The following is a 25895-nucleotide window of genomic DNA, read 5'->3' on the forward strand; positions in this document are numbered from 1 at the left end:
ACCCATCAGTTCTTCTTGCTACATTTAACTTGTTTCCCCAAAAAGACCAAAACAGGAAAGACAGAAACTTGGGAAATGGTCTTAAGTGTAAACTAAAGATACTGTAGTCTGAGGAATGTCTTTCCAGTGAAGAGACCATCAGGTTAAAAAGGATCACAATGGTTCCCTGGTCCTTTGTACAAGGAACTACATTCTGACTAGACTAGAGCTTTGTGGTTGAGGGCACAGCAAGACGAAGTGGTGAGTGTATAGATGGGGAAAATAACACTTGGTTGTTCCATGTCTAACAGACCACAAATGAAGTAAATTCATCAAGATGAATAGTTTAATACAAAATGTACATTTATTGTTCTTTGATACATTTTTGCCAGGCATGTCATCAACATTTATTCATTTCAATGTAACGTCCGCCTGGACACAAGTGCAAACCTGCCTGAAATTCATGAGCAGAAACCAGGAATGAAAGTCATAAGTACAGTCAAGAAAAAAAAGAAAAAGAAGAGCCATACAATAATAATAAAAATGTTCACACATTATGGATTTTAAAATATCTTTTACAGATTATTCTTACACTATCAAACAATATACACTTCAGTACTTTTTTAGAAGTCCTCAAGAGTAATTTCTCTTCACTCTCAAACACCACATATCCCAAGGAGCTTTCTACAAAGCCTTTCAATTGGTTACAAATCATTGAACTGTGATTAACGCCACAATTTCAAATTATTGTGATGTCATTGTATCCTAGGCACTTCCCCTTCAAAACAAACATCTGTTCACAAAGCCTGAAGAAAAGGAAATATATTGTGACATATCCAACATGGCAAACTGATATTTCAAACATGAGTACATGGAAATTGTGCAACAATAGCAAAAATGTTCTTACAAGTATAAACAGAAACATCAACACAACAGGTGAATTATATGGCACTTGGTGGAAACGATGCAAAAATATTAACAATAGATGGTGGGAAGTGGCTATGTACATTTGTGTCTTAATTCATCATTCAACTAAACTGTGCTTTTTGAGCCATTTCATCAAGACTTTGGTTATTACTTTGACCATTTGTGAAGTTCATTTTAAAAATAGAAAGTGCTTTAAATTGACATCAAGATTGTCCTTAAACTAAACAAAGGATGTGATTTAATTAAATGTGGCGATTGAGATGGCTTTCTATGTTTGGGGGCATGAAGTGGTCATATGAACACAAACAAAATCAGAGCAGACTATTTAACCCTTCTGACTGGTTTCTGTGAGGGCACTCCCCTAACAGTCAGTCAGTTAGTTCTCCTTTGCTGCATAGGCAGAATCTCAACTAGGGGCATCTGTCTAACCACATAGGCATCCTTCATAATCAACATCATCATGAAAGGCATTTAAGGCTCAGACCTCAACAAAAGCAAAGTGGTTCCAACTTCCTGTTGGCTGACGTCAATTCCTCTCAGGGTGAACAGTCACGTCCTCACAAAGGAGAGGAGAAGTCCTGGTTCAAAGGTCAGTTAGGGAGTGGAACGTGAAGGGGAGCCAAGGTGAGAGCGAGGTTGAGGGCCAACATGGGATCAACCCAGCCTGGGACAAAGCAGGACTTCCTTTACTGAGAGTGCAGACCAGACCAAGTGATGGATGGATGAAGTCAGTCCCACTGTTCTAGTCTTCATAGCAGAGCACAAAGACCTGGCCACTCCTTCCATTCACACCACTCATACAGTTACAGTACCCTCACTACACATGCATTAAAGTGTGTCTCGTCACCAGATGCCACGCATCAGCACACTATGAGCACAGGGTAACATGCATCAAACACGCATGGATTTACTGCACACGATCAGCTGAGCTCATAGACCTATCACACATCCATCACAGCAGTAGCACACAGAGTCAAACAGAGCTGGAGGCCCTGCATCGGGCCAGACCAGGCCTCACTGGCTCCCAGACAGTGTCCATTCTATGACAGCAGTCCAGTCAGTCACTACACAGTGTCTAGCAGAGCCCTCCCTCAGCAGATGAGCTCCTTATGGATCTCTGGCCGTGTGGGGAAGGGCTCAGAAGTGAAGGAGAAGGCATTGCGACCTGTCTTCAGGTCCCCCTGACCGGGGCACGTCAGGTACGAACCCATGCTCTCCAGCTCTGGGGAGGACGCCGGGCTCTCAGGCTCAGACTCTGATTGGCTGGTCTCAGGCTCGTCCAATGAGGGTAGAGAGCTGGCGTGGAGCTGGGTGTAGGGGTCAGCTGGCCCATTCAGCCAGGGGTGGTTAAGGCACTCCTCTGCAGTGGTTCTCTTCCTGTGGACACACAGATATAGATAGGATGAGTGTCAGATCTCAAATCAATCATCAATGTCTAGGCAGCAAGGACTTTAAAGCTTCTGTTAATATGTTTTGAAAGTAAAACTGAAATAGCTCATGTAAATATATGTAAAGGAAAGCCAAAGGTAAAAAAGGTGACAAATATGCAGTTATACAACTTCTTCCCCTTCCCCCAGACACTTTTTTCCCCCCGACAGTCTGTTTGAAAAACCACCAAAGGCCACTTTTCCATCCCAGCCTTTTCCCCTCTTTGGGATTACTCAGACACGCAGGAATCTTTTTCACTTTTTTATACCGCCGATCATTTGCAGCAATTAAATTATATAGAGTGAAGATTATGGCCCTGGATCACAGCGATAGACTGCTGCTGTTTTTCATTGAGACATGATGGTGACATACAGTATCTAGCCCTTCTGTGCTGGAACACTTGATCAGATGGTGACAGTGACGACACAGAATGTGTTAATAGATTAAATGTAACAAGGACCAGTATCCTTATATTAAATTATTTATTTACATTACCACGCATTGGGAGACCTTTAATGAGGATGTGCCGCAAGCAGCAGTATGAATTACATCATTCATGTGTTAATTAGCCTTGAACTCACTATGGGTCATGTTGGAGGACATCCATCTGTCAGGCTGTGGAACTGAACTAATCGAGTCTTGACTCACCTGGGGTTTTTGAGCAGCAGGGTCTTGATGAAGTCAATGGCGAGAGAGGAGACGCCCTCGAAGGCATCTTGGGAGTAGTCCACGTTGACCTGGGAGATGTTCAGGAAGGTCTCCTGCTTGTTGTCCCCCAGGAACGGAGACTCGCCCGTCAGCATGACGTAGGTCAGGACCCCTATGGACCTGAGAGAGGAGGAGGAAGAGGGAAAGGTGTCAGACTACAAGACATAGGAAAGAAGCAGATTTAAGTATTTTTCTCAGATTTCCACTGTGGAGCTGGCTTTATTATAAACACTAGATTGTTTGACGATGCATTACTTCAGTTAATCTGTAGAAATCATTAACACGTCTTTCAGCGGGTGATATCAATATTTTATGGCTTCTGGTAAAACCGAGATGTATTGAGGACACTAGCTGATATCTGCTTGGCACATTAAATGTTGGCGGACATTGTCCCTTTAGCTCATACTCACCACATGTCTGTCGCTGTGCTGATGGGTTCATAGTTCAGGATCTCTGGAGCTGGGATAGCAATAGACAACACCAATTAGTCCTGATAAACATTTTACAGTCCTGAAGTTAAGAAGAATTGGTTATCCATCTTCCTTATTGATATAGACCGATTGCAGAAGCCAGAACTCACCCACATACTCCGGGGTGCCCAGAATCTCTCTGACCTCTGTCACACTGTCCATGCGTCTGGACAGGCCAAAGTCCACAATGCGGATATCACCCAGTGGGATGGCACTGGTCAGCAGGATGTTCTGGGGCTAAGGGGAGAGACCGAGACAGATGAGACCAAATCTAAAGAGTGCATGGTAAGTTAATTGACAGACAGAGGTCACATTCCATGCTTGATAGATAGTTAATCAGTTGTTGAGTAGTCATTGAGACTCAAGGCTTTCCACTAAAGAGTCTAATCTACCTCAACGTGAATAAGCCAAACCCATAGTGTACAGCCCCAGAGGGATTCAATTTGGTTACATCAATTTCACTAAACCAGGTTCATCCACTCAGGCTATTAGATGATTCCTAGAAAAGGTGGAATGTCTTGGAGGGCCTATCAGATTAGATGGCTCCTATATCATGTAAAATGCTTAACCCCCGGGTCATACTGGCTAGATTCCTGGCCCGGAGCCTTTGGCCAGGACATCTGGGATAAATGAAGGAGCAAGACAGAGACAGACCAGAGTCTGAGACATTTCACCAGGAATAGATGTAATACTGTCTATCACTGGGGGAGGAGAAAAGGAAGATGGCGAGCCAATAAAATCTAGTCTGGGGACAGTGTCGGTTTAGTCCCCCTCATCCAAAAACTCTGCTCATAAACACGCTGGATCAGAGGAGGGTTTCTTCATATTCCGCCTGCCAAGTTCTAACACGCTCCAAAACATTATCAACAATACAAATGTTTTTGTTGTCGCTGGGCAGACAAAACAAACCTATAAGACTTACAGCTTTTGTTCTGTCTTTTGTTACACAACCCTGCAGTATTTTACTGAAAAATTCCATAAGTTCTACAGAGAGAAACCAGACCCTGACAGGGTTCATTTGTAAGAGCGGGACTCCAGGACAAAAACTATGCAGCCTTCACATAAAAACAGTTGTCACTCGTTAAAAGCTAACTGAGTAACTTGGATGGGTGTCTTTATTTGCTAGACATGTCCCATGTACAGGGAGAGGTATTGCTCTGCCACATGAAGGGGTTCTCATTGCTTAAGGGGCGAAATATGGCAGTTGATAAACAGTCGCCCATTACAGGGATGCCCTGTTTTTATACTAGTCCCTCGCTTTGACAGCCGGAAATAGTCGCTGATTTGGTTCTGGGTGCCGAGACTAGCTTTCTACTGACCTTCAGGTCCAAGTGGACCACGTTGTTGCGGTGCAGACAGGCCACGCCGGTGAGGATCTGTCTGGCCAACCTGATCACATCCTTCTCCGTGAAGGCCTCGTCGTTGTCCGCAACACACTGGTTGAAGATCTCTCCACCGGCAGCACTGGAAAACACAGAGGCAATGGAGGATCAAAATCGAGCTCATAGTGATGAGATGAACAACAAAGTACATGTTTATTATGTCTGTAGTTTTTGCTTGGGCTGCTGTGATTGATTGCTGATTATGCATTGTAAAGCTTTCACACTCATGAATAGTGTACACCCTTACACTGGAAATCGACAATGTCAATCCCACACCTATCCCGTTATCACATTCATAGTGAACAGTGTGTCAAGCCCTAGCCCGGGATTTTTCTTTTGCTACATGCATCAAATACAACAGGTGTAGACCTTACAGTGAAATGCTTACTTACAAGCCCTTAACCAACAATGCAGTTTTAAGAAAAATAAGTGTTAAGTAAAAAATAGATAAGTAAAAAATGAAAAATAATTAAAGCGCAGCAGTAAAATAAAATAACAGTAGGGAGGCTATATACAGGGAGTGGTTTTGTACTATATACTGGCCCTGTGGTTATTGTACTTTGGGCTTGGGAACAGGGTCTGTGCTCCACATCCACCGCATGTGACTCCTGTCTGTGGCGCTCCAACGGTCCCACCCGTAAATCAGAAGAAAAATTGTGCCTCCCTGACCTCAGCTTTGACTCGAGCTACGAGGACCCATTTCAGTCAGTGCCAGCCCCGGATAAGGCTCCAGAGACAGACACACACACACACACACACACACACACACACACACACACACACACACACACACACACACACACCAGATCAAAAACAAAACGAAGGGGAAAGAATTTCAAATCTATCAAACTAGAGAGCCCTGTTGTATAATAAAGAGTTACCTAAGACTTGAGACAGTGACAGCACACTGAAACGATCCCATAGTTTCATAGTAACGTGTAGAACACTAAATTGCAGGGATAATCCCCACACCACTGTGTCGCTCCCCAAAAATTGGGAGTTCATCCAATCTGGGCATCTACTCCTAACTGCTCAGGATGAGTGGGGTTATCCTATTTTTTGGATCCACTTTGAAAATAGAAAGGCTAATTACAAAATGATATGGTGTAGAGGCAAATTCCTGGTTTGTCAATCCTTGTGTAACAATGGTAAGCAATGACATCCAGGACATTGCAGATTTGTGTTGGCTGCTTCTCCAAAGCAGATGAAAAGCCTGGAGAGAGGACGGTTGCCAAATAGCACAGCCATGTGTGGGGGATTTGGTCAGCACACATGCTTTTTATCTTGAGAGGAAATCTGCGACCATGGCCCGGGCATGACAGTTACATAACAACACCACCCAATCCCTGGTTAGCCTCGCACTCTTGCACCCTCCCCTTTACTGTCCTCAGCTGTGAAAATATGAGGTTCTGTTTTTCTGGATTTCTCTAGATATCAATCATTGGGCCATATAAATCCTCTTTCGCTTGGGGCACCACACATTTCATACTGGGCGTCTCTTGACCTTTCCCCCACCCCACCTGCTGAAAACACCCCAAATCCAACCAAACACCCCCCAAAAAAAAGAGTTGGTGGAAGACCACTGAAGGAAGCAAGGGGACCATTCAAAGTCCCTACAGTACACATTTATACCAAATGCGCATAGCAGGCATAGTAATACCAGTTTTGGGGGTTAGAGGAGAAATGAGACATCAGTGTGTCATTGTAAGCATGGCTTTGATTTATGCTTGTTGACAACTGCATGATAAAAAAAGCTGACTGATCGTGCCACCCATTATTCGTCTGTTCCATGTGCTGGGTCTCAATTTAATACAATTGATTTTTGTTAAATCAGTCAAATAGGTCTAATTATCCCACCCCATCCTTTCCCCGTTTGAACTAACTACCAATAGGCGGAAACGAAGATCCCCTCCAAAATACTTTCATAAACTCTCATCTGGAAGGAGGTGACAAGGCTTTTAGTACTAACAAGAGCCATCCTGTAGAAATTAAACAGACTGAGGACATACTCTCCAAGCACTTTGGAAAGATCTGATATGTCTCCTGCCGTCATGTTTGTATGGTCTAATTTCTCCCTCTATGCCTCAATGGATCAGTCTCCCCACTGTCAGTCAGCAGACAGATGACATGGAATGGTTTCCCATCCATTTAAGACATTAGAGAAGAACTGTGCAGAGTCACATCAAAAGAGACTCACAGTAGCCGTCACCCACATAACATTAGGGTTGGGCGGAGGGCAGGCAAAGAGCTACTTGAGAATGAGCTGAAGACAGATGAGCCATGAGCTCTCAATGAGAGGACATGTGAGACAGTGTGTGTGTGTTTACGTGTGTCCTTCACAATATTGGCTGCATTCTCACAACCCAACATGGTTAGTCTGGGCTTAAGATCTCCAGGAATAGACATTACACTCTTGCTGGCCAGCTACTAAACAGAGAGCCCATTGACGCAATCTCAAAGCCTACTACTGATCACTTCTCACAAGGCCTGTGTGTTGACTGCATTGTGTACTCAGTACAGTACATACTCTGGTTTCAGAGTTGTCATCATTTAGATGGGATTATGCTGTGACAACACTCATCCCCCATTACAGGAGACTTGATGTATCAAACCCTACTAGAACGAAGAGAACTCGGTACAAACCATTTTTCAAGGAGGCATTTCCATTTTGAAAATTGGAATACAATTTATTAGCCAGCCCTCATCCTCAAAAACACTTTTACTAGTTCCTAAAAAGATTTCTGAAGACTTTATTGCAGTTTTAAATGAAGGTCAGCCCATGCCAAACAGTGGAGATGTGTGTCAAAGATTCCTATATAATACATTTTCTTATCTGAGGACTGCATACATTTGAAGTGACAATAAAAGGTAAATGGCTGACATGGACTGGAGGTGAGGTTTTAAATTTATGTTACGTTAGATGTCTCAATACCCACGTAAAAACCCCAGATACCGTTACACTTGAAGATGAAAGCAGAATTAAGAGGACAGAGGAGAATAAAATAACATCTCCCTCTTTCCAATTACAGAGGGGCTGAAAAACAGTTCTAGAAAAAATTACCTCAGGAATGATTCCATCAGCAATGAAAGATCAAGCTTGAGTGAGTCAAAGTGATCCATTTTCATAAACATACCCTGTAAAGCTTTAAAGCTGCTCTAGGGTTATGATTGGCCGGGCAATCTGTGGGCCTGTCTGCCATTCCCAGGACGATCCGATTGCCTGTAATTGGTTAGGATATTGAGTGTCTATTATCTGAAGTTCCCTCAGAGTTTACAGCAGGGTCATGAGTTCAAAGCCTCTTTGAGGTTAAAAGGCTAAGTACAGTATTCACAACATTTGTATCTTGTATTGTCTTCCAGATGATAAACAAATATGTAGTGAGTGAGGGTTGGACCAAACCTTAGCCATGCGTACTCTGACCTTGAAAAGCTTTAACGTCCGGTGACTTGGTTAATCTATAAATGCACCTGCACAATACTGTATTTGTCAATATGACAAAAAACGTAAGATGTTTTGTCTCATCCTAGAGGGTTGTTTGGATCTCTGGTAACACAATGTTTTTTTTTTTTGACAAGACATGTAGAGAGTTGGGAACACACAGATGACAATATAATGTTTGTTGGAGAACCATTTAAGAAAATGTATTTCTTGCAACTATTTACCACCATGAGAAGCAGGCCATGGACTGTGACCAGAGTATGGAAAACCATTCATGATTCAACCATCAGAATGCGTTCTAAGCAGAGATGATGCAGGTTTATTTCTCATTTAAGTGGCGTTTGCGTTTAGACTAGTCATTATGTGTGGGGGTTGTGGTACTCGCGCAGACTGGGTTTAAATTTACAGATTATTAAAATGTAGTTTCTCGCTTCCATTTCTCATACGTTGCGAGGGGATGTGGTTGTGGCTATGTGAAGACCAATGTGTGAGTATGAGTGTGTGCATGCGCATGCTACTTTGTGTGTGTGTGTGCTACTTTTGGGAGCGTTACTAACTGCTTATATGTAAACCCACAGGAAATGGAAAATTATTCTCTGGTTTGCAGCAAACCTAGCCCACGCTGAGGTCAGAGAGCCCTTTAACAGCCAAAGAGCTCACAGTCATACAGGCTGCAACAGCATATCTCAATGGCTGCAGATTACCAAATTAGTAGGGGATTTCACTAGGAACCATAACCTATACTGAGATCTGGATGAACATAGGCCTATAAGAATCTCTAAAACTTTCAGACAGACAAAGGAAGACTGCACAAGGAAAACAAAGTCAAGGCACTAAATTATGCACATTGGCCCAGTGCAACGTTATCTGGCAGCTAGTGCAGGGCTATGGTCCAGTGACTGCCCCTGCAGAGCTGACCCCCTGACCCCCCTGCAGGCATAAACTAGTGGCTCCGCTTCCTCTTTCACACTGGGGTCCAAGGCCAAACACCCCCAACCCCACCCCCCTATAGAGAACCTTTTGTTCTGCAGGAGCATTCCATGTCTAGGATGGGAATGGGTGGAGAAGAGGGGGGGGTGTGTGGGTGGTTTATGACCAGACCAGGGTCAGGAGGGGACAGTCTTTTGGTCTTCTAGATTAACTGGTTGGTGTGGTCTATCTGTAATGGGGCTAGGGGATAATTAGGATGCTCATTACTCTCTCTGGCTCCTAATTAGAATGAGACCAGAGTGGTCATGGAGGACAGTCATGACACAGATGCTAGATAGTGGCCATATGACACCAGACCAGACAGATCCTTTCCTTCCTCCCTGACCTCCATGCTTCGTTGATCAGATGGATGCAGCTCAGATGCTGACTGGTGCACCTGTGTTTGGATGGAATAGGTGCTTTGAAGCGTGATGAAACCATTTTACTGAGGTTAGCTTTCCTTAAAATGTGACAAATACTTACTCTAAAAAAAATCTTCTAGATTGAGTCATTTGGTCCATCTACACTGACACAATCAACAGTCAGACAAGGTAACAAGAATCTGAGATGTGGCAATGAACACAGCTTCCAACCACAGTGGAGTTATAATTTCCTTATAAGGTTACAAGGTTCAAGCAGGCATGTGTGTGCGTGTTCACACAGCTGTTTTTAAAGGCGAGAAACTCTTGAGTGACAGGCAGCTACATTCTCAGCAGAAAGTGTGCAACACAGGAAGTAGACCGGAGAGATGTAATCTACCATTTCTGAAGAAACACAACACACTGACATTCGTGTCACTCAACATCCTGTCTACGCAAGATCTCACATGCGGTTTTGAAATAAAGATCACATAAAAAAATCCCATGCTTTATATAAGCAGAATACATTTTGACTCAGGTGACCGCATCAATCAAAACCCCTCGAAACCTGCAGAGAAAAACCTGCAGAGATGGAAAGTTTTTTTGGTAAATGGCGCATAATGGTTTCTCATTTCCCCCCTCATTAGGAACCTTATCATTTCATCCCGTTTTTCCTGGCAGTGCTGCGTTGTGGTGGAGCATCAACATGCAAGGAGAGTTTAAAAGGTCTTCTAGATTACCATCACCAGCATTTTCTCCCATCACTGGCGACATGAGCTAAGGGTGGTGCAGAGATTCAAACAGACACTCACATACTGTACACTGACACACCACGTTTTCCATGGTCTTTGCGTTTTGATGCATACGAGTTCACTCACCACTCGAGGATGAGTATGATCTCAGAGTTGGTCTCGTAGACCTCGTGCAGCGCCACCACATAGGGGTTAGCCTTGGCTGACTCCAGAACAGCGATCTCGTTGATGATGTCCATGCGGCAGTCCTCACCCTTCCGACGCTTCCTCAAGAACTTGGCAGCGTGCTCCTTTCCCGTCGCCTTTTCAATGCACTTCTTCACCACAGCAAACTTTCCCCTGGGAAGAGAAAAATAGTGGGGGAGAGGAATATGTTGAATAATCACAAACACAATTAACGGTTTCATTTACAGTAGGCTTACACATTTGATCTGGTTGTCTTCAATGTATTTTCGGTAATCTGATTGATTGACTCTGGCCATGACCCTGCAAGGAGTAATCATGGGAGAGACAAACAGCAATTATGGCACTGAGAGTTCCAAACAATTATGATGCAACCAATAAAGCAAAAAAATTGCAGTGCAGTGAAACAGATTACATTAGGTGGGATGCACAGGCCACTGAAAGACCACAAAAGGCCCACTAGTCGAAAGTGTGAACCACCTCAAAAGGAAAATGAAGAGGTGGACTGAGAGGTATTACAAAACAGAGGGATACACATTGAGTTATCTACCATTGTTATGCAATATAGGACTGATGCTAAACACACCAAGTCTCCCGAGTGGCGCAGTGGTCTAAGGCACTGCATCGCAGTGCTAGCTGTGCCACTAGAGATCCTGGTTCGAATCCATGCTCTGATGTAGCCGGCCGCAACCGGGAGACCAATGGGGCGGTGCACAATTGGCCCAGCGTCGTCCAGGGTAGGGGAGGGAATGGCAGGCAGGGAGGTAGCTCAGTTGATAGAGCATGGCGTTTGCAACGCCAGGGTTGTGGGTTTGTTTCCCACGGGGGGGCAGTATGAAAATAATAATGTATGCACTAACTGTAAGTCGCTCTGGATAAAAGCGTCAGCTAAATGACGTAAATGTAAATAGGTTCAGTGTAGTAAGACATCCTTCTCTCCTCTTCCTCCTCCACAGTGGCGGGCCTGACAGGCAGGAGATAGGAGTGACGGTTGGGCCTGAGTGGCTCTATGGACAGGCAGGTGGGTGATAAGACTAATAGCACTCTTTAAAAGTCAACATAAAGACAAGAGTGCAACAGCTGGGCTTGTTGTCTGTCCACAAGCCCCACCCCCAGGCACAGAGAAAAGAAAAGAAGAACGTACAACCACAATTCTAGAATACCATCTGAGCATTCCATTTGCTGCTGCATACATTGATGGATTCAGCAGAGGTGTTGCGGGTCAGGCTGCGGGTGTGGGCAGGAAATCCGATGTGTAGAATCACCTCACTGTGTCCAGCCTTCCACAAACACCATCCTGTCCATCCCAGGGTGATAAAGGAGTCTTGTACACTTCCCATTCTTACAGCTGACAGCAGCGGGGGACAAATGGAATTCCCAAACGCCTCCACCCAGACCTTTGGCAGGACCCTGCATCTCCTCAGACAGCCACACAAAGGCCTGTACAGGCTGACCAGCAAACATGGCAGCCCCTGTTCTAGGACCAGGACCACCCACTTCACTGGGGCTGGACTAGGGGAGAAGGGAAGGGGGTCCAGGAGGCCACAGCGGAGTCCTCCCAACCCCTGAAAAAAAACTGGAGGCCGCAACCTCACTTACCAAACCCTTTGACATCCCTGTTAGTGAATTTCAGCCTTCCCTCACTTCCCTGATTCAACTGTTTCTGCCATGTTACTTGACATATGACACAGATACTGCTTTGGAGTCAGATGTCTCGGCCAGACAGAGCCTGGCAGTGAAAGGCAACCATTCAGGGAAACTGCATAGGTAGACATAATGGCAACCTACGGTTCTGCTATTAAAAGCAGTGTCTGTATGGAGAGGGAGTGTCAGCTTGGTGCCGGTCATTTTCTCACATCTTTTCTCCAGGCTGGCTGTGCTGTAAACCAAAGCCTGCTACTCCTCCTGGATAGGTTAGCTGGCACAAGCCCATTCCCTGTGGGCCGTTCCTCCTTTCCCTTTCTTCACTCTCACTGGTTCCCAGCCCTAGTGAGGATTGCTAGGGCACATTGTTCCAAATCAAAAGACAAAGTCATAGCCTTTCTTATTTAATTAGCCAATTCCCAGAGTAGCTACCTCTGTGCTGGGAACTGCAGATGAAATTAAAAGAAACCCCAGGTGATGCTGAGGAGCAACAGGAGGCCTTTTAAAGATGGTGATAACAGGTCAAAGGTTGCTAAACGAGGCCATCATTACTCTGCTGTTTTCACACCCTGTCTGTAGTAACACACCAGAGACCAGAGCACAGGGGTTACCGAGGTAGATACAGACATAAAATTCAACATGCTTCAATTCAAATGTCTGGACCATGAGAGAAGACATTACTTTCAGCCTTCTCCTTGAGTAGGAAGCTGCTTCTAAAAGACACTGACAGAAACCATGTCTGCCACTTGAAGGTTGTCTTTAACATTCTGTGTAAATCCCAAATCCCACAGAAAAGGCAATTATGCAGACACACCAACACCTGATTTGCAGATTTATCATTATGCAGCTTCATGTCTGCATGTATTTGGTGTGTCAATCTTCAAATCAACAGGGGACCATAAAAGGAAGTTTTCATTCAGTATGCATAGACACCAACACAGGAACTTATTGTGGTGGTGATGGCACTAATCTAACTGAGAAACTGGTTTTCCTGTGGAGTCTGTGTTTCTCAAAGGGGAGTGACTCATGTCTGAAGAGCACAGACAGCTGATAGCCTTCAGCTGCCTCTCTCACACAGTACGGGCTGGGTTCCTCTTCCTGTTCATAAACTCCCCTCAGACGACACAGAAACCCACACATTTTTGTTCATGACAACCCCTTTGCTGTCCTTCAAAATCATAGTGAAGAAAGTGAAAGTCTAGGCCAAGTAAATATCAGAGGACACCCATGTGACCTAGTAACAGGGACCCGATCCAACCAATTCAATGTCAATACCTTTCATGTCAACTCTTGTAACTTGTACTCAAAGTCAAAACTGTTCTAGGTTGTCAAAATGCCTGATCTGTGTGAGCATATTTACAGAGGGAGGAGGGTCATTGAAGGGAAGCAGTCAGGGGCAGATTTCAGAAGCCATGAAAGGTGTCATTGCGGAAATCCGCTCCAGCAGGTTTACCAGGGGCCACAAGGTCTCACACACAGTGGAGGAGAGAGAGAGAGAGGGGAGAGATCCATTCCTCTTCTACTAGCCATCTAATCTTGACAAGCTACTCTCCTGGCATCCAACACAGCTCCCATTCCTGCATTTAATGGGATTTATGAGGCCAGATCTCAGGATGTTGTGGGGGCGAGGAGGTAATGGGAGGAGGATGAGGAGGAGAGAGATGGGGTGGAAGGGGTGCTGAGAGGACGCTGGGCTCGCTCAGAGCTCCAACAGCCCCCCCAGGTCCTGGCTGCTTGCCCAGGATGTCTGACAGGGAAATCTGGCTGCTACCAACTGGCAAAGTGAATTAGTTTTTATTTAACCCCCCTGACTGCATACTATCCAGGAAAGAGAGAAAAACGAAATACCTCCCTGTCTCCCACTCCCCATGAAGTTATAAGGACAGGTGCATGGGGTATTGGTACAACATCACCTGAGACAGAAGTGATGTGATGACCAAAGTCTAGATGATTTAATAACCCAATGGGTTCTAACTAAAACATTTTCCATGTGTATTGGACCTGGGGAAGAAGTAGCCTGGCTACTGACTTTTTAAATGGGAGTTTAACAGCTCTGAGACCCCCCCATTCAACCCCCTTGGAATGCACACACTTTAGTGTCTTGGTTCAAATGCATTGTAGGTCACACTCACTGATTTGTGGAGAACAACAGGGGGCCGGAGGGAGACTGATGGTAATTGCATGTTATCCTCCACCCTGACCCCCAGGACAAAACAGGGCTGATTGGCAGGGAAATAGCCCACTGTAACAAACCCAAACAAACAGCCATGGATGAGGCTGTAGGCATGGTCTGGATCCTGGAAAACACAGAATAATAGCAAACATCTCTTCCTGTGTTAATAACTTGTGTGTGCCAGAGATTCCTTGGATGGTGGAGATATAGAGATAGGGAGCTTCTGAGTCCAGTGATTTGCGGTGATGGTACATGGTTAGAGCATATTTCATGCTAATAATACTGGGGCTGGTAAAATGCATCGCATATTCACCCTTCTACCAATGCAAAGGGGCCACCGAGGGCCCCCACGGCAGTAGCAGTTAAAGAGGGGAGAGATGGGGATTTAGGATACAATTGTTTGCATTCAGAGGACGTTGTGTGGTGCCATCTCCTCTGTAGGGGTGGGCGATATGAGCTAAAATTCATATCACGATATTTTCCACTGTCCAGACGATATCGATATGATATCACGATATATGACGTAAAAAAATATGAATCACATTTTAATATCCCTTCTTGGTTAAATTATATTAGTTAAGGAAAAATATGTATTTGAACCTTATATAACCAGAAAGAGTGAGGCATTGGACCGTATGGACCTGAAAAGTTTTTATTTGTATTGTGCAAACATGCATTCCGTAAACATGAGGTAGGTAGGCCTATATATATATATATATATATATAAATTAGATATTAAGTAAAATTAAATAAAAAATAACAGGAGATAAAGAAAATAAGGTAATTACAAATTCAAATACGTGTGTTTGTTTTGGCTACGGTCCGTAGATATGTAAAAAACTAACCGTTTGAAACTAAACCTTTCAAGCCTCAACCATCAATTATCAACAATATCAACAAATCTTCACTAGAACTTTCTTCACAAGTTCCGTGCCAGGAATACCAGCATGTTGACTGTTTCTGGCTTTAGTGCTGCCCTGTGACATGTCACCACATTGCCCCCAGTGCTGAATGCCCTCTCAGAGGGGGCACTTGTGGCAGGGATGCATAAGTATTTCTTTGCCAGACAACTCACACGTGGAAAATTAGATCCGTGAAATCGCCACCACTCCAAAGGATCAGACTCGCCGTCTGCTGCCGTTGCCAGAATGTAGCTATTCAGCTCTTGCTCAATGATCTGCCTCTCTGAACATGAGGCAGGTGCACTGCTGGTCTGCTTAAAGAAGCTCCCAAGGCTCTTCTTGGGCTTCTTGCCTGATTGATGAGCAGTGGAAGCTTCTTTCTCCCTGTCAGTGTGATCCTCTGCAAGAGACGATTTTCCCAGGGCTGTGTTCTCCACCAGGAGGGCTTCGGTCTCTGAGGCAGCTCTCACCTTAAAAAATGAAAATAATTAAACTTTATTTGTATAGCACCTTTCATACATAAAATGCAGCCCAAAGTGCTTTACATTTGAAGCAATAAAACAAGAACAAATGAATAAATACCTTAATGTCCTCCAGTTTCTCAGCGGACATGTACCTGGTCTTGAACCTTGGATCTAGAAAGGTAGCCATGGAGAGCAGCTCATCTGTTGCAGGGTCAGTGTACTTGTTATTCAAGTAATCAAGAACCTTGATCTTGATCTCTTTGGTCAGTTCTGTATCGTCCTTGCTCAGATTTAGAACCTCTGCATTTAACAGATTGATGACAGGCTTCAAATAGGACACGCTCACATACGCTTCTCCTGACAGGGCATCTGTAAAGTCCTGGAGTGGCTTCAGTGCTGCTGTGACTGATTCCAAGACCTGGATGTCTTGCCAGGTAGGTACAAGGTGCCGTGTCTTTTTGTCCCCTGCCAGGACCTGTGTAATGGCCTTTTCCTGCTCCAGGACTCTTTCCATCATTTTCAGACGTGATCCCCACCTTGTCGGAGATTCTGTGATGAGCTTGTGCAGGGGCAGGCTTAGTTCATTCTGTGCTGTCATCAGGGCCTTCTGCTTTTTCCAGCTGTATGAGAACGTGCTAACCACCTTTTTGCAAACCCCTGTGGCCCGGGAAATCGCACACCCCTGTGGCCCGGGAGCGTTTTGGACACTCCTCTCTGGAAATTGGGAATAAGAAATCAAAATAATAGGGTGAAAAATAATCGAATCACAATACAATAATAATTAATAATAATGCATTTTTATATAGAAATCACAATACAATATAACTTTTAATCTTTGTTTGAGGATTTACGGCATTTACATTCAACTGTTACACATTTTACAAATCTGATGTGCTTAGATTTAGCCTACGGTACATGGCTGATGTGAGCTGTATTTTTTCTTAATAATAAGCATCATACAGGGTAGGCCTAGGCTACAGTCCTGAAACTTACCAATAGCATTGTGCAGCCTGTGTCCGAAACATCCAAGGTTTGCCCACTTGTTCAGCTGCAATGCCTTGATCATGTTCGATCCGCTGTCGGTCGTCATACAAACTTGACGCGACTCTTTTAATCCCCAGGACGACAGTATGTCCCTCAGCCCACCTGCAATTATTTCCCCGGTGTGGTCGTCTGGGAAATAAGACGTCTGTAGGCACTTACTTTTCAGTTTCCAGTCACCGTCTATGTAATGGATTGTGAGGCTTATATAAGGTTCTGTGGTACGACTTGACCATAGATCGGCAGTAGTGGAGAAGAATGGAATGTTATTTATCTCACTGTAAACTCTGTCCCAGCATTCTGTGTAAAGCTGTGGCAGGCATTTTTGGCTAAAATATTTGCGGCTCGGGATCTCATATCTTGGGTCCAGAGTTTGAATCAACTTTCTGAACCCCTCTTTCTCCACAGTTTGAATCGGTACCATGTCCTTCGCTATGTGATTTGTAATCGCAGCTGTGATGTCTATCCATTTTTTGCTCGTCTTCTCATAGCAAGTACCGGCAGCAAATGATGATATAATTGATTGTTGAGTGCGAGTCTGGCTTGTCTTCGGGCGAGCTCCTGGGCTTACTGTCTCACGCATTCTGGTGCATTGTTCATACTCACGGACATGTATGTTTTTTAAGTGATTGAACAGGTTGGTCGTGTTTCCACCTTTTGCTAAGACAACACGACGACACAACTTGCATAGGGTAGTGTTTTGGTCGGGGTCGGAGATTTTAAAGCCAAACCAGTTCCAAACAACAGAGGTGCCCCCTTTCTTCTTAACCAATTTATCCTCCTGCTCTTGAGCAACATCAATTTCTGTGTTTTCGCTCATCCTGGATTGTAAAGTTTTCCCCCAATAGTTAACCTGCCTCCTAACTGCAGCTGCCTGCACACTTCTTTGTTGCTAGCACTACATGCGTGCAACAAGTGCATGCGACGTGCGCTCATAAAAATAGGTCAACATATTAACATACATTCTTTTATTCGTAAGAACCAAGAAAGGTTGGATAAAAAATAAAAATAAAAGATGTAGCTACTTAGTACTATCACTCAGTTGAAATTTGGAACAAAAAAATATTGATGCAAAATTCGAATTTATGAATTCTGAATAAATCGCGGTATCCATGATATTGCTAAATCCATATCATGGCGCGGCACAATACCGGTTTTTACTATCAAACCGGTATATCGCCCACTCCTACTCCTCTGATATCTCAATTCAGTTGACAACAATTGAAGGAGAATCAGATAAGTTTCACATGCCACTGCTTGAGGCTGGGATGAATTCAAAAGGGAGGAAATTTTTTTGTGCTAGTGTTGATACTGTATGTGTATCAAGAGCATAAAAATGGTCCCGTTTTAGAATTAAGTAACATTCAATTCATCCCTCACGACGCCAGGACAGCGGAGTCACTCACCACCTTCCGGAGACATTTGAAACCCCACCTCTTTAAGGAATACCTGGGATAGGATAAAGTAATCCTTCTACCCCCCCCCCCAAAAAAAAATAATATTAAAAAATAAAAAAAATACTAAAATTAAAATAATTAAAAAAAAAACATTGTAAAGTGGTTGTCTCACTGGCTATAAGGTGAATCCACCTATTTGTAAGTCGCTCTGGATAAGAGCGTCTGCTAAATGACGTAAATGTAAATGTAATTCAACATACCATCTGCCCCAAAATAAAACACCACATAGAAAAACAAAGTTGATTTGCGGCGCATTTATCAACTCAAGTCCTTACTCATGTAAAATCAGCCATGATAAAAAGTAGCCTACATACCAAAACAAAACCAGTTCTCAGACTATAAGAGAGAAATAATTATGATGATGTTTATTGTGACTGAAAATATGCGCCTGCGCAGTTGTCAGGTGGACCCCCAAGAACACCTACAAGATCATAAACAGAGACGGAAGAGTGAGTGAGACACCACTCGCTGTTTTTTCTGATCCAATGAAAGTCAATGAACTACTGTACGTAGACCTGACCCAGCTGCTATTACATTGGTGTCTATGGGAGACACACCCAGTTAAGTAGACTGAACAGACAATTTCTGTCAATGGTAAACAGCTGAGTGAATTATCTTAATTTATCCACAATATTTGTCATGAACACCTTTCAGAATTATCTACCCATGCAATTGTGCATTAGAGGCTGTTATCCTAATTCAACATACCTCGTTATACCAATTTCGTATTATTCTGTAAGTAAATCCAAACACTCCATTTAGTATGATAATTACGTTTCGTATGGAATGTATTAATTTATGGCTGTCCATCATCCATTTTGTATGATATGTTAAGAATTGCAATTCGTACAATATGTTACGAAATTGCAAAAAGTTTGATATGTTACGAATTCCAATTTGATGTTGCTAACGTTGGCTAGCTGCTAACGTTCGCTAGGCTAGGAGTTAGGGTTACGGTTAGGAGTCAGTGGTGGAAAAAGTACTCAATTGTCATACTTGAGTAAAAGTAAAGATAACTTAATAGAAAATGACTCAAGTAAAAGTGAAAGTCACCCAGTAAAATACTACTTGAGTAAAAGTCTAGAAGTATTTAGTTTTAAATATACTTAAGTATTAAAAGTAAATGTAATAGCTAAATATATACTTAAGTATCAAAAGTATAAATAATTTCAAATTCTTAATATTAAGCAAACCAGATGGCACAATTTTATATTTTATTTGTCGATAGCCAGGGCACACTCCAGCACTCAGACATGATTTACAAATGAAGCATTTGTGTTTAGTGAGTCCACCAGATCAGAGGCAGTAGGGATGACCTCTTGATAAGTGCGTGAATTGAAAATTGTTCCAGTCCTGCTAAGCATTCAAATGTAATGAGTACTTTTGTGTGTCAGGGAAAATGTATGGAATAAAAAGTACATTATTTGCTTTAGGAATGTAGTGCGGTAACTGGAGTCAAAAATATAAATAGTAAAGTACAGATAGCCCAAAAAACTACTTATGTAGTACTTAAGTACTTTACACCACCGTTAGGTTAAAGGGTTCAAGTTAGGGAAAGGGATAAGGTCAGGGAAAGGGTTACGGTTAGGGGAAGGGTTGGCTGACATGCTAGGTCCCCTGTAGCTCAGTTGGTAGAGCATGGCGCTTGCAACGCCAGGGTTGTGGGTTCGTTTCCCACGGGGGGCCAGTATGAAAATGTATGCACTCACTAACTGCAAGTCACTCTGGATAAGAGCGTCTGCTAAATGACTAAAATGTAAAATGTAGTAAATAGTTAAAAAGTTGCTAAAATGCTAAAGTTGTCCATGATGAGAATCCAACACGCATGCTAGACGTTCACGTTATACGCCTGGCCAAGCAACCTCTAATTTTTGCCTTACGTAACCTTCTGTTTTATGTAACCTTACCAAAAGTAACATATCATAGTAATTTAAGTGTTCCAGATTTACGTTTACTATGTTACGTCTAGTCTATGAGACCAGGCTGGTTATACTTACGTCAAATTCCAGAAATCTCAGAGCTCGCACAAAGAAGAATAAATCCCACAGATTTCCCTTACAAAAAAACAACAACAAAAAGCCAACCACACAAAACAATTTAATGGGCGCAGATCGAGAGTCTCCATGGCAGTGTCAGCGCCACTGCCACTCATCCGTATTGGGCCGACCCGGTGAAATGTTCACTTATTCCCGTTTGCACGTGCAGAGAGAAAAATACAAACATTTCCAATTTGTAATTCCTCACTTTAAAGAATGAACAGTGTGTTACCCCTGCCTCCCCGTGTTTATTTCGCACTGCAGCACGCATAGACATATATTCTAGCTCATAATTTCATGATCTGAACAGGGTAACGTAACCTATGGAACATTTCATCCGACTTACCTGCCCAATTCTCTGCCAAGCAACTCATAATTGCTCGTGAAAGGATCGGTCCTAATTCTCGTGTGAATTTTTGTCACCATCCCGTTCTTGTTCATCATTGTTGTTGCAGTCCGTTTGGAGGGAGATGATAAAAGGTATTTCCTTGACAGAAGTTATATTTGCTGTTCTATACGTTCAAGTTAATTTCATGACAAAAAATACAGAGGAAGCTAAATAAAAAAACAACAAAAAAAACAAAGTTGTAATAAAACTGTAGAACAGCAAACTTCTCAGCACAAAAAAAATCCGCAGGTGAATTATGTGACGCTCAGAAATAGACGTTGACTGACAAGAAATAGAAAGATGAATCGTTAAAATATGAAGGAATTGCTAATACACGGCAGTTGTAATCAAGCCAAGTGCTGTATGTTGGTTTGCGTGTGGATAGACAGTCCTGAAAATTAGCTCTATCTCAGGGCCAGCCTTTCTCAGTGACGATGTGCCATGAAAGCCAATGGTAATTTGGCTTTGTTAAGGGGGCGTGCTAAAGGCCGTGCGCATACTACATTAACATTGACATTTTAGTCATTTAGCAGACGCTCTTATCTAGAGTGCATACATTATTATTTATTTTTTCTTCTCCATACTGGCCCCCCGTGGGAATCGAACCCACAACCATGGCGTTGCAAACGCCATGCTCTACCAACTGAGCTACATCCCTGCTGGCCATTCCCTCCCCTACCCTGGACGACACTGGGCCAATTGTGCATGGCCCCATGGGTACTACTACATTTACATTTTAGTCATTTAGCAGATGCTCTTATCCAGAGCCACTTACAGTGAGTGCATACATTTATTTTTCACACTCTACTACACGGCTGATAGACAGGCACTAGCCTACTTGGAGTGGCATTCAACAGGCAGCCTACTCCTACTGCCTCAGTAGATGTCTTAATTTTTTTTTTTTTTTTTTTTTACACAACTACACCTCTAATGCAGGTAAGTAAGTAATGAAACTTTACCATCTACTGTTTAGATTTTGCAACACACACACCACGCACGCGCACACACACGCACAAGCACCTAAAAACAATAAGTGTTTGATGTAACAGAAACATGCTGTAGGTAAGTGAGCAATCAAATGTGTCAATCATTACTTTGGGCAAGGTTTTACCAGGTGAGGCATGCATCTCCCACGCATACTGCAATCATGGCAGTCAGTCACACTGCCCAGGAGGCATGATAGGAACTGCTCTTCTCTCATCCTGAACATGTATCCTTCACATCACCTCTGGGAGTGGCACATTTCATGTCAGTGCTCCTGCCCTGCTGCCTGTCATTGGGCAAGAATGCACAACATGTCCCCATCCATTGGTAGCTTAGTCATGGAAGACAGCTCCAGACAAAGAACACACAAAGTAGAAGCTACCATGGCCAGGAATATCATGGCCCGGAATATCAAGGCCCGTAACAATGTTAAAGTCCAAAATAGCTTAAAAAGTAGGGCAGTCGTCAAGGATCACAGCTTTCCCTTTATCTTATAATGACATAATTTCACCAGGACCCAAAATAAGAAGAAAGCATCCCTCCCTGGGCAGCCACAGTGGAGACCCAAAAATACAGTAAATTGGGCAGCATGCATGGCAGGAATTCACGCATCCTCATTAAGTAATTGGTATTTGCGGCCGGCAGTAGAGCAGAGCAGAGTGAGTTGGCCTATGATGCAGCAGCAGAATCAGGCCTGGGCTGGGCTCCCTGCCCTGGGAAATGTGTCACCTAGGCACCAGAGGCTTGCTGACGTCACGGCTGGCCTGGGCCGAGGATGTTCAATGTTATCAGGCTGAAGGCCCCTGTGTTGGGGTGGATTGCCCCCCGGACAAACAGAGCTGGTCATTCTGTATGGGGGATAGTTCTCCTACACAGCTGAGACACATCCCAGACAATAAGGGAGTGTGTGTGTGTGTGTGTGGGGGGGGGGGGGGTAGAGGTTTAGGTTATAAACTCACTTTACAAATGGTGTAGAATGGAGTCAGCTTACAGGGTCCTGCTGTAGCAGAATGCAAAGGCACTGCTGCTGCTGACGTTGAATATCAATCGATGGTATCATAATGGTAGGAAACATAATTATCTTGAAATTGGTTGAGGCTTTATTCTTGTACATGATAGCCCAATCCTCATTCCCTGTGTTTATACTGAAGGAGAGAGATATGTGAACAGCTAAGCAGTAAAGAACAGGAAATCATAAATAATGCAACCACAAAAGAAAAATGGAAAGAACCCAATCTAAAATTCAGGCGTCTATTTCTGGTTCACTTTTACTTGAGTCATTTTCTATTATGTTTATCTTTACTTTTACTCAAGTATGACAGTTTAGTACTTTTACCACCACAGCACAGCACTGGACAGGACAGCACAGACAAAGGATTTGTTTAAGGTTACCATACCAAAGCTAATTTGTGTTGCCACAAACAGAGCGGTGAAAAGAGAGACTTATTGAGAAGTGGACATTCCAGAGGGCCTGTGAAGTCATTAAGGACTGACGACTATGGGTTACATAACCCTGTAATGTTGCTGCCTACCTCCTCAAATTGTTACCTTAAGTCTGGGCTGGGTGCGTTCCAAAGAATTGACCCCCATCACTATTACCCTGCATAAAACCGGGGTCAGAGTCCAGACAGGCCACGTTAGCGAGGGGGCTCTACTCGGCCCCTGAGACCAAATGAAAACACATACCATTGAATTAGCCTGCCAGCCTGAAGTTCAACGCACATAAATACGAGAGGTTCAGCCGTGACCTGGGGACCGTGAGCACTTTCAGAGGGACTGGAACCAATCTGTCTGGGCTGCTGTCGGTAAGAAAAACAGCTTTTGTTTAACAAAAACCCAACTTGTGTGTAAGTTTTGGATCGGTGCCGATAGATAAAGTGTAAAAGTTATGTGCCTGATGTTCTTCAGTGGGCATTTGAATGGTTCTGTTTATCAGGGTAAAATCTGAACTCTTAGCTATGTACGTAGGCTAAATGGTTCCATTCAGAAAAAGAGTAACATAAAATTGTGTGCAAGTCTTACATGACCATATAGTCAGGACACGTGAAAAATAAACAAACAAACACAAAGGTGTGGCTGGGCACGTTGTCTCAGTCACAACATTGCAAATCCAATGACATCCAATAACACTGAGACACCAGCTAGAGTCACAGACAGACATGTCAAGGCAAAGGGCCCTCTAAGTGAAATCCTTCCTCACGAGGTGTCTGCCATCATCCATGTGGAGGGAGAAAGGGATGAGTGTAATGTACCGGGGGAATAGGGAACTTAAGGACTGGAGGAAAGATCAGGAGGAGTGTACGCTGCCAAGCACCCTTAGTTACAACTGCCCTTAAGTTAGTGAAACATATATTTTGTCCAAGTAATCAATAACGTTCTTTCTCTTCTTTTCTCTTTTTAGTGCCACTAGGGTCTGTTAATGGGGATATTTGTTATATAAGTGTTTTTCTCCCTAGGCCTAGACCCTGTCACATGCTGGTAGATAGGCATCTGCTGCTATTCCTTTATGAGGCTCCTCAGAAACCCTTGTGGAGTAGTTAAGTGGAGATCATCTGCTTTGATAAACTACTGTGACTTTTCCTTTCTGTCTGAGGGAAGGAACACCATTACCTTTTTTCTCTGTTTTGCTTGTTTTTCTACAGAGGGGGAATTAGCGTGGCTGAGGCAGCATGTCATGGACAGGCACCAGCAGGCAGGCATGCGGTCTGAGGAGGGTGTGCTGTCCCCACACACGCCAAGTGTGGTATCAACGATGAGAGGCATTGCATTTCAAAGGCCTATCTGACACACACTGAACACGTCTCTACACTCTTAGAAAAAAAGGGTTCCAAAAGAGTTCTTCAGCTGTCCCCATAGGAGAACCCTTTTTGGTTCCAATTAGAGCCCTTTATGCTTCCAGGTAGAACCCTTTTGGGTTCCAGGTAGAACCATCTGTGGAAAGGGTTCTACATTGATCCCAAAGGGGTTCTACTTGGAACCAAAAGGGTTCTACCTGGAACAAAAAAGGGTTCTCCTGGGACTGCTGAAAAACCCTTGTAGGTTCCTGATAGCATCTTTTTTTCTAAGAGTGTAGAACTGAGTGACGATGGAGTTTCTGGCACACCTATGTCTTTAGACATATGTCTTTAGTTTTAAAACCATTTTTTCAATGGTTACAGACAGAAGACAGGGAGCTAGTGATAACTTGAGGCAACCAACCATAGGGCTGTTGGTTGAAATGAACATGGGGGGCTTTCTTGACTAGTTATAGAATTAATATAATGTTCACAAAGACAGAGTCCTGATTTACCCCTATGAAGAAATGTGCCATGTTAAAAGGGGTGAAAGATTTCAGTTGCAGACTTAGACCATGTTCAATCCCCATGGAGGATGATTGCTGGTTGTCTACCTGCTGTGTTTATGGTTCTTAGATATAAACTGTTGCTTGCACACTGTTGGATCTTCAGTAATGAACGGGTGATGCCCTGAAAGGTTACTTTAGTTAATCTCTGCCTAAATCCGTCTTGGATGAATGAGATGCATTGCCTGCCATTGCTTGTTTACAGTATAATACCGTACCTGCACATACAGTGCCTTCAGAAAGTATTCACAACCCTTGACTTGTTCCACATTTTGTTGTGTTACAAAGTGTGATTAAAATTGATTTAGTTGTCATCTACACAAAATACTCTGTAATGTTAAAGTGGAAAATTAAACACTAATATATATTGATTCACCCCCTTGAGTCAATAAATGTTAGAATCACCGTTGGCAGCGATTACAGCTGTGAGTCTTTCTGGGTAAGTCTCTAAGAGCTTTGCACACTTGGATTGTACAATATTTGCCCATTATTCTTTTTAAAAAGCTCTGTCAAGTTGATTGTTGATCATTGCTAGACAGCCATTTTCAATCATGCCATAGATTTTCAAGATGATTTAAGTCAAAATTGTAACTAGGCCACTCCGGAACATTCAATGTCATCTTGGTAAGCAACTCCAGTGTATATTTGGCCTTGTGTTTTAGGTAATTGTCTCGCTGAAAGGTGAATTTGTCTCCCAGTGTCTGTTGGATAGAAGACTGAACCGAGTTTTCCACTAGGATTTTGCCTGTGCTTAGCTCTATTCCGTTTCTTTTTATCCTAAAAACTCCCTAATCTTTGTCGATGACAAGCATACCCATAACATGATGCAGCCACCACAATGGTTGAAAATATGAAGAGTGGTACTCAATG

At 43.4% G+C, this 25895-nt stretch overlaps 1 protein-coding gene across 1 annotated transcript; it reads right to left on the minus strand.

The window, feature by feature from the left end:
- Positions 1-321: 321 nt before the first annotated feature.
- On the minus strand, positions 322-21142 carry LOC311104130 (serine/threonine-protein kinase 17A-like). The gene is made up of 7 exons (XM_084145804.1): positions 20660-21142; positions 10540-10752; positions 4832-4976; positions 3623-3749; positions 3453-3501; positions 2983-3162; positions 322-2283 (listed from the first exon to the last, which is right to left on the minus strand). Exons 1-7 carry the CDS (start codon positions 20755-20757, stop codon positions 1998-2000), a joined length of 1098 nt encoding a protein of 365 aa, XP_084001930.1. The 5' UTR covers positions 20758-21142; the 3' UTR covers positions 322-1997.
- Between the last annotated feature and the right edge of the window lie 4753 nt (positions 21143-25895).

Source organism: Coregonus lavaretus (assembly GCF_964263955.1).
Source record: "Coregonus lavaretus genome assembly, chromosome: 28".
In the NCBI taxonomy this organism is placed as follows: domain Eukaryota; kingdom Metazoa; phylum Chordata; class Actinopteri; order Salmoniformes; family Salmonidae; genus Coregonus; species Coregonus lavaretus.

Excerpts from the sequence above, each read along its gene's own strand:
- LOC311104130 (XM_084145804.1), bottom strand. The coding sequence starts at position 20,757 with ATGATGAACAAGAACGGGATGGTGACAAAAATTCACACGAGAATTAGG. Across the intron at positions 3,750-4,831 it reads TGGTCCACTTGGACCTGAAG|CCCCAGAACATCCTGCTGAC; the intron begins GTCAGTAGAAAG and ends CTCTCCCCTTAG. Across the intron at positions 2,284-2,982 it reads CTGCTGCTCAAAAACCCCAG|GAAGAGAACCACTGCAGAGG; the intron begins GTGAGTCAAGAC and ends GTGTGTCCACAG.